General features: G+C 37.5%; 1 protein-coding gene across 4 annotated transcripts in view; it reads left to right on the top strand.

The window, feature by feature from the left end:
* Positions 1–1,620: 1,620 nt before the first annotated feature.
* Positions 1,621–9,606, top strand: part of ints1 (integrator complex subunit 1) — a 29,965-nt gene continuing 21,979 nt past the window's right edge. For all 4 annotated transcript variants that reach the window (XM_066674973.1, XM_066674972.1, XM_066674971.1 and 1 more), the window contains exons 1-11: positions 1,621–1,708; positions 3,279–3,362; positions 3,450–3,740; positions 5,798–5,994; positions 6,076–6,213; positions 6,328–6,487; positions 6,565–6,670; positions 7,207–7,393; positions 7,532–7,677; positions 8,303–8,444; positions 8,791–8,967. In XM_066674973.1, the coding sequence (XP_066531070.1) occupies positions 3,308–3,362; positions 3,450–3,740; positions 5,798–5,994; positions 6,076–6,213; positions 6,328–6,487; positions 6,565–6,670; positions 7,207–7,393; positions 7,532–7,677; positions 8,303–8,444; positions 8,791–8,967 (1,599 nt within the window). In that variant the 5' untranslated portion in view covers positions 1,621–1,708; positions 3,279–3,307. The remainder of the gene's footprint in view (positions 1,709–3,278; positions 3,363–3,449; positions 3,741–5,797; positions 5,995–6,075; positions 6,214–6,327; positions 6,488–6,564; positions 6,671–7,206; positions 7,394–7,531; positions 7,678–8,302; positions 8,445–8,790; positions 8,968–9,606) is intronic.

Here is a 9,606-nt window from a genome sequence, read left to right as displayed (position 1 = left end):
TCGGTTTCCTCCCACAGTCCAAAAACACACGTTGCAGGTGGATTGGCGACTCAAAAGTGTCCATAGGTGTGAGTGTGTGAGTGAATGTGTGATTGTGTGTGTCGCCCTGTGAAGGACTGGCGCCCCCTCCAGGGTGTATTCCCACCTTGCACCCAATGATTCCAGGTAGGCTCTGGACCCACCGCGACCCTGAACTGGATAAGTGGTTACAGATAATGAATGAATGAATGAGTAATTTAGCCAGTGAGCACTAAAACAATTTAAAAAAAAAGGGCAAAGCATCACCACCTATGGTCCACCCCATTGTAGTTACTCTTATACCTAATAAAATAAATGTTTCTCTTTCATAACTGTGAACGGAAAGCTACAGAAGCTACTGGAGCATTAATAATTATTCCTTGTGGAGACTCTTAAACCTGCTAAACTCTGAGTGTGAGTAATAAGGCTGGACAAGGCATATTATCATCGGGAATATTAAACAAGTGTATAATCACACAAGACCATTACAACAAGTTCCTTTAAAAACACAGTCAGGGCACAGTTCAAGTAATAACAGTAGATTAAACATTAAACAGAATTTAGCAAAATAAATAAATAATAATAATAATAATAATTAAAATACAGTCCATTATCCACAGAACCTAGTTTAAAAATCAAAACAGTAATATTCAAAAATGGTGAAACACAGCAGTAACAGTCTCGGTAACTAAAACTTAAAGAATAAACTATAAAAGAATTATATCTTCTTATCATTTCACATTTAAAACCAGCATAATATAAAAGCAACAGAATCATTGGCAGAAGATATTTCTTACTATGTTTTGGTCTGGTGTCTGAAATGTTGATACATTTTCTCTGAAGGAGATAACATGGCTTATTGGTTTTAAATAAATCAGCCTAATAATGGCCACTCGCTTTCATACATTTACAGACAGGGTTTTCAGTGTTCAGTTGATTGGCTGAGTGATATGTTGTTTAACAGCTTTACACATGCTCAGACCCAGACTTTTCATGTTTTCATGTGTTTTTTATGTGTATCAATATTAGTGAATTACATTTTATATAATCTTTAATCTTTAGTAATTTTTTGACAATTTATCAAAGAATATTCTAAGTCATTTGAATTTACTTTTTTATATAATAACTGACCCATCTGAAACCCAAACTGAACGTTTTTTGTACGCCTGATTAATTTTTTAATCATATAATGCATACAATAAAATTGATTAATAAAATTGATTTCGTCGTTTCAGGTTTTTTTTTTTTGTGACTGTGTGTCTGTTAATTCCCTTTAATGTCCTATTACCCTTGTAAGCAATTGGGGTTCTTGAAAAATCCTTTCTAATACATCTTCTGTTATTATTGATTATTATGATTATAATTTTTTCAGGGCCTAAAACTAATGTAATAGAATTCCATCATCAGCCAGGTTCCACTCTTCCACTGATCAGTTATTCTGGTCTAACGGTAGTGAGTGAATCATGGTTATAAATAAAAGCAGATGACGCTTGCAATGAATACTCGCGCTGACAATGTGTAATCAGCACAATCGCAGTGCACAAGTATTGACATTACTATTAACATTATAATATACATTGAGCTCCTGAACACGAGGGGGCGCTACACACGCTTTACGCCCAGACTCAGACCCACAGAGAAAGAGAGTCTAAGCTAACATGGAGCAGCGGCTCTGAGGGAATAAAAAAAAGTAAGTCTTTATTATGAATGCCGCAAATTATTGAAAATACCCACCGTGTTTAAATAAACTAGGTTATTAGTCGCATATACATACGCCTGGCATTTAATCTACCAATCTTTTTAATGAATGTCAACTCACCGGTTGTGGTTAATGTTAATGCTAGCGAACCACACAAACGAACCAGTTAATGGTTCAAAATAGTCAAATTACAGCTTTAATAGATAAATACAGACCCAGCATTTATTCATTTATTTAATAGCTAATAAATACGCGCCTTTCAGCTATCTGATAGCTAAACACAGGTTAAAATGATCTCTTTATTGTAGACACTTTACCCCCAGCAATAATTATTTTTTTAATTGCGGGGCGGGATGGGGTATAATTATATGCACAAAAAAGTCTCCAAACCGCATTGTGTCTAATTTGTTATGAATAAGAATCCCATAAAGTCTTCTTGAATTTATGAGGGCTGTTGGGTGATCATTTAAAACTGAAAACAGTCTCAGAACGTAAGCCATTAGCTACCACTTGAGGATTATTAAAATGTAGTTTAATAAATCTTAATCTATCCAAATTATATACGTTTAAGTATATTATTTCTATGAGAGTGCAAACACTGTTATCAAAAAAAAAAATCCATTGTGAGCTTTGAATTAATTAATGTTTAGTAGTTGAATGAGAGATGTTAAAGCTGCACTAGGTGGTTTTACTTAATTTTCTTTCTAGTATAAATAAACTAAAATAAGAGCATGGTTAAAAATGGTTAGGCTTATATTAGCAATGGCAACAGCACAAGTAGGGTCTGTGCCTGAGGACATCAGTTAAAAAAATACACTCCATATGAGAGTGGCTGACTTTGTTGCTGTGGTCTGCCTCTATGGCTGCTGATGGTCACCTTGAAAATGCACTAGTGCTGGTTTTGGGGTGCTTAAACTCAAAGATAGCTAGGTGAGCTACAATGGCACAGAACATACGTTGTCAGAAACTTATGTTGTTAGGTTGAATAGCAATGTTAACTGCCCATAGGTTTGTGTGTGTGAGGGTGAATGTCTGACTGTGGTCTGGTGTCCTGTCCAGGGTGTGTTCCTGCCTTATACCCAGTGATTCTGGGTAGGCTCAGGACCCACCACAACTCTGAACTCGATAAGTGGTTACAGACAATGAATGAATGTAAATTAGTTTATCTTTAAATGTTTGTAACTATTGCAGTTGCATTTTTTTTATTCATTTAATGGAAATACTCTTTTTCTTAGGGGGATAAAAAGTGTATTGTTTATGGTATAGACTAATGGTACGAATGCATACAATGCACAGCTAAATGAAATGAGTTGGTTTATAGTTGTTTTTTTTTTTTTTTTTTTTTTTTTTTCTAAATTGTGGTTTGTTACTAAACATTAGAAAATGTTCAAATGTATTTATGTATGATGCTGTGATGCTGCAATTTCCTTAGCGATTATTAGTGATATCTTGATGTCCAACTCCCTACCACCACCACCACCCAAATGATGTGCTGTCATTTGATCTTGTTTCTCCTTTGCTGTATTACTATTTCATGCTTCATTGTTTATATATTCAACAGACCTCTTAGGCTGAGCTTCATAGTGAGTCATGAATCGACCAAAGCCAACCAGCATTAGGCGCCCTAGTGGTGCCAAGCCATCAGGTAGGTGGCAAAAGTTAGCTCTAAACATAAAGAGAAATTAAGTATTGTGCACAGATCAAATAGTTCCCATTTTCTGCTGCTTTTTAGGTCACCCACCTCCAGGAGGAGACTTCATTGCTTTGGGGGCCAAAAGCCAAGCCAGTGAGGCAAAGACCAGTCCAGCACTACTGAAACCAGCTTCAGCAGGATTGCCAGCAGACCGAAAGAGAGAAGCCTCCTCAGCATTGCCCACCACTTCAGGCTTATCCAGCCTGGCTAAACGGCCTAAACATTCTACTACCCCACCCAGTGCTCTTTCACGACTGGCTGAAGTAGCTGCTGTTGATAAAAGAGCAATATCACCCTCCATCAAAGAGCCATCTGTGGTGCCCATTGAAGGTGAGACAAAGGGCTTTCAGTAAAGTGTATAAGGCTATGTTGTATGTTTTTGATGGGATACGCCTGGAAAAAGTCTGATATAAATGCGAAAGAAATATATTTTGAGTTAATTATATATGAAGGTCTTCAGTGTGAGTATGTTGCTTGGAGGGCTGGACAATAATTCAGTATCAGTATTTATCCCAATATGAGGTGGATTGGTGACTCAAAAGTGTCTGTAGGTGTGAGTGAATGTGTGAAAGTGTCTTGCTCAGTGAAGGACTGGCGTCCTGTCCAGGGTGAGTTCCTGCCTGGCGCCCAGTGATTACAGGTAGACTCCGGACCCACCGCAACCCTGAAAAGCAGTTACAGATAATAAATGAATGAATTAAGTTTTTTCAGTAACAATGATATGTGTTTAAACCCATTTCTATATTTCAGTATACATTATTTACAGCATCACTGACTGACTTTCATTACAGGGCACTGCGATCAGTTAACTGCCCTAAATCTTAAGTTAGTTTAAAAATATTAATATTGACAAAGCTGAGAGGTTTGTTTGACTGTGATGTCATGTTTCTTGTTTATTGTGGGCAGTTTATCTGTGGCTTATGTTATTTATGTCAATTTATATCTTCTCGGCTGAAATTTAGAAATATATAACAGATATACATTTTGGCCATATCGTCCAGCCCTAGTTGTTTGTATATATTTAACCTTTCAGTCTTGTATTCCTCATACAGTGGAACCTCTACTTACGAACTTGATCCATTCCGTGACCCGGTTTGTAAGTAGAAAAGTTCGTTTCTCGAGTCAATTTTCCCCATTTAAAATAATGGAAAAGCAATTAGTGCGTTCCAACCCCCACCCCGAAAGTCACCGTTTTTGCACTGATATATGTTTACAACACTCTCAAATTAGTAAAAAAATACATGTAGCATCACTAAAGATAAATAAATCAAATCAAATCAAATTTATTTGTATAGCGCCTTTTACAACTGACGTTGTCACAAAGCAGCTTCACAGTTTCAAAACAGAACATTTAAATCAAAGCCCAATGCAAGCAAGCCGAAGGCGACAGTGGCAAGGAAAAACTCCCTCGAGACTGGAGGAAGAAACCTTGGGAGGAACCAAAAGGAGGAACCGATTAAAAAAGAAATACAGTGGTAACAGTAATAAACGACTGTCTGGAGGAGTACCACAGGCTGTATGACGGGAGGTGGGGGTGGGTGGAATAACGGAGAGTAGGTGAGTGAATGTGGGGAGACAAAGTGTAGATACGGCTTAATTTAGCACGAATTTCGATGTTTGCTATTTACACTAATGCTAAATTGCTAAAACTACAATTTGCTAATATGAAAAGCTTAAGGGTCGAGAGAATGAGAGAAAATGGGTCAATGACTCAAGTCTGGGCGCTGGGAGACTCGCCTATTGGGGTCAGTGTCCATTTCCAGCCGCCGGCTCGGCGGAGGCTTGGGTTCATTTTTAGAGTCATGGTTCGTTGGTGGAGGCAAAAAAATATTCAAATGCCCGGTTCGTAATGTTCGTTAGTAGAGGTTCCACTGTATTCTCTTAAATGCTGTTCCAGAATTTAGAGGATTTAGGTGTGTGTGTGTGTGTGTGTGTGTGACTTCTGAGCGTTCCCAGGAGTTTGCAGAAAACCTGCCTCATTTGAGCAAAAAGGCCTGGACAAGCTATTAAGCTCGATTAGATCATTTAAGATAAGGCATTTATGTCTTAAAAACAATCTAATATTGTCTATAACTGCCATTGAATCTAACTGAGCTTACACACCAGCATAAAAACGAGACAACATTGTGTTTATGGATTATGATTGTAGACAATTAGAGCAAATAGAGGAGAAATTAGTGCATCAGTCTGACTAATAAAATACTTGTCTCATTGCTATTCAGTTACTGGTGAATGTGAAAACAATTCTTTTGTCTGATATGTATTACAGGTTGTTCTTTTTTTTTTTATTGTGCATGAGGGGTTTATATCTAATATACTTTATCTGTGCTCTTTTGAATCTTTTTTTTGTGGATTAGACTGCACTAAACTCTGTGATGTTATTCCAGTTCTTCCAGCTGTTCTCTTGGATGAGATTGAGGCGGCAGAGTCTGAAGGCAATGATGAGCGCATTGAGGGTGTCCTCTGTGGAGCCGTCAAGCAGTTGAAGATGAATCGGGCCAAGCCTGACATCACTCTCTACCTCAGCCTCATGTTCCTGGCTAAAATCAAGCCCAATGTGTTTGCCACAGAAGGAGTGATAGAGGTTGGTGCACTGTATTTTTAGTTTTACTGTTTAGTCTTGCTGTGGATCAGCCAGTTCATTGTTCTTTGTGTAATTGTACAGGCCTTGTGCAGCCTTCTTCGTCGTGATGCCTCCATTAACTTCAAAGCCAAGGGAAACAGTCTGGTCTCTGTTCTGGCTTGCAACCTACTAATGGCAGCCTACGAAGAAGATGAAAACTGGCCAGAGATCTTTGTAAAAGTAAGTATCCAAGCAACTGTTTGTTCACTTATCCTTAAGTTTTGAAATTCACTGTTAAAAACAGATATGTACTTATTTATATGATTTAATATTAATAATTTCGCTTTGATTCAGGTATACATTGAAGACTCTCTTGGGGAACGGATCTGGGTAGATAGCTCCCACTGTAAAACCTTTGTAGACAACATTCAAACAGCTTTTACCACCAAGATGCCTCCAAAGAGTATGCTGCTTCAAACTGAAACAGGACGCTCTGGTGGAGATCTCAGCGCAGGTGTGCATTAAAGACAGTTTGGATCATTTTGTTTCCCAGAGGAACAACTGTGTTACAAATTAATTGTCTGTTTTTAGGTAACAGCCCTCACCCTTCCACTCCTGATGAGGATGACAATCAGACTGAGCTATTGATTGCAGAGGAGAAGCTAAGTCCAGAAGATGAAGGGCAAGTCATGCCCAGGTAATGAACTATTATGACAGTTTGCACCAAGCATGTGATCTGAGTGATTAATCTGTTTTATATGATATGTCACACAGCTTATCATAGTCAGCATATTGTTAATACTAATTTGGTCATAGTTAGTACTCTGTACATGGGGTGATATGTAAACATTCAGGATTTGTTGACAATATAGGAATTCCCAGTGGTATTATGTCAGACTTGTTAGTAGAGGGGTACATAGTGTTTACTTACTGCATAACAAAACTAATAACATATTACACTCGAGTTTTTTTTTTTCTATGTTCCCCTTTTTTGTAAATTTCAGTGGTAGATTATGGCACATTATAAAGTATCATTAATGAAAATTGATGATCCTTGCTAAAAAGTGTCAGTCATGTGTTGGCCTTTTTCACACTTGGGTCATTTTTTTTAATTATATTTTTTTCATTAATGCCCCCCACCAGTCCACACCCATGTTGACGATGTCAGTCAGTGTAAGCAGGAAACTGTAAATTTGCTTTGATGTAATATGTATTTGACTTCTCTGTATGCAGGTATGATGAGCTGGCAGAGAGTGTGGAGGACTACGTGCTGGAAGTGTTGAGGGACCAACTGAACCGCAGGCAACCAATGGACAATGTGTCCAGGAACTTGCTGCGTCTTCTTACTGCCACCTGCGGCTACAAGGAAGTGCGACTGATGGCTGTTCAAAGATTGGAGATGTGGCTGCAGAACCCAAAGGTAGGACAGAAATGGTTTGTGTGTTTTTTAAAAAAAAAGTTTTTTTCTGGATTTGTATTAAAAAGTACAGCATTGTTATGACCTGAAAGTAAGCTGTTGTCTTATTTATGTGTGTGTGTGTGTGTGGTGTCATCACAGTTAACAAGACCGGCACAGGACCTCCTCATGTCTTTGTGTATGAACTGTAGAACTCATGGATCCGACGACATGGAGGTGATCTCCAACCTCATCAAGATTCGTCTGAAGCCTAAAGTGCTCCTAAACCACTACATGCTGTGTGTCAGGTGAGCACAGTGTTTGTGTAATGTAACTTGTCAAAGCCATTTATACAACATGCAGTCAAACTGTTATTAGGGGGGTGAAAAACAGTGGGCAGATTTTATTTGGTCCTAAGCTAAAAATTCTATTAAATGTTCACTGTGGTTTTCTGTTCTTTTTGTAATTACTGCAATAAATTTGAAACTAGACAAAACTAGACCATTCTGAGTCACACAAATATACTGATGAAAATTGAACACCACATTGTGCATGACTGTTGATTCTAAGAAATTAGTTCTTCACCATTCCGCTACAACTTAGCCCTGAGGGACTTTTACCTCGACCCAAATTGGAAGAAAGCTCTCATGTGAACCATTTTCGTGATTTAATGATATCAGAAAATAACATAATTTGCTAATGACAGCAATAAATGATAATTTCATCAAGGAAATTTAAAAGCTAATTGCTAGATCTATTTAATGTCTTGAAATTATGGATGAATAACATGGAAAAATAAAAAGATAAAAGTGTAATAAATTTCATGCGTTTTATTTCATACCTATGTTGAGACTTTGTAGAATGCCCCTCCTTCTTGGTGTTGGAGGCTGTATGAGATATTCTCTCTTGTGACACTTGGCCTTTACCTCACAGGGAGCTCCTGAATGCACACAGAGACAACCTTGGAACCATGGTTAAACTTGTGATATTTAATGAACTGTCCAATGCCAGAAACCCTAACAACATGCAAGTGCTTCATACAGTCTTGCAGCACAGCCCAGAGCAGGCCCCAAAGGTGAGCTGCTTATAGTTCTCCTCTGTAGACAACAAATTTTTCACCTTTTATGGAAAAATCATAAACCATCCATAAGCATGACCATTGCTTTTTTTTAAATGGAGCCATTAGCCATTTTCTCCAACAATCCTTTTTCTGTAACAAAACAGCCATTACACACTCACACCTGTATATATCAGCCCTTTTGCCATTATCCTATAGTCTTCACATTGGGGGAGATTTATAGAGCTTAAACTAGTCCATTTAGAAACTATGAAACAATTTGATTAATCTCATGTGAGGTGCATTTTTTGAATGGATAAAAAAGAGCAAAATTATAAACAATCTCTCAATAATCGTTCCCTAGTTCCTGGCCATGGTGTTCCAAGATCTGCTGACCAACAAGGACGATTACCTCAGAGCATCACGTGCTCTGCTGAGGGAGATCATCAAACAGACCAAGCACGAGATCAACTTCCAGTCCTTCTGCCTGGGCCTAATGCAGGAGAGAAAGGAGGCCACATATGTGGATATGGAGTTTAAAGTGAGCAACTCAATATTGCTCACTATCTGACTACAGCAGATGTGTCCACCAGGCATTGAAAGCATGATGGCGCGCACATTTATTTACAGGTGTTGATAATGAGATGCAGGGGTAGTGATGTTTAAAATACAAATGGGATCACTGTTATTGGTTTATAAAGATTCATTGGTTTATAAAAATTGGGTTTGATTTGAGTGGTTAAGCCTACAGAAGTCACAAAAAAGTGCTATATTTTAATGACTCAATTTTTAATTTGTGATAGATTAACACTATAAAAGTGATTTTTTTTATATAAGTAAAAGCTACACTTTAATTTCTTAGATTTAATAAAGTTAACACACTAGCCACAAGCTGTAAACAGACACCATACTGTGTTCCAAAATCTTACATGACAGTACATACTTACTTTTTAATATGCCTACATTAAAATTACCAGAATAACTCTATATTTCACATTGTAAAAATTGGTGGTATTCCTTATTATGACAGAATACAACATTTGAACTTGAGTTTCATTTGCAGTTTGCTCTTTTTCTAAGGTGTTAACAGCGAAGGACCATACAGACATGATATATAGAGCACAAAACAATTTTTTTTTTTTTTTTTTTAAAAGCATATTTTGAGAGCAGTATGCCTTTT

Source organism: Hoplias malabaricus, chromosome 6 (assembly GCF_029633855.1).
Source record: "Hoplias malabaricus isolate fHopMal1 chromosome 6, fHopMal1.hap1, whole genome shotgun sequence".
In the NCBI taxonomy this organism is placed as follows: Eukaryota; Metazoa; Chordata; class Actinopteri; order Characiformes; family Erythrinidae; genus Hoplias; species Hoplias malabaricus.
This window is presented reverse-complemented; position numbering and strand designations above follow the sequence as displayed.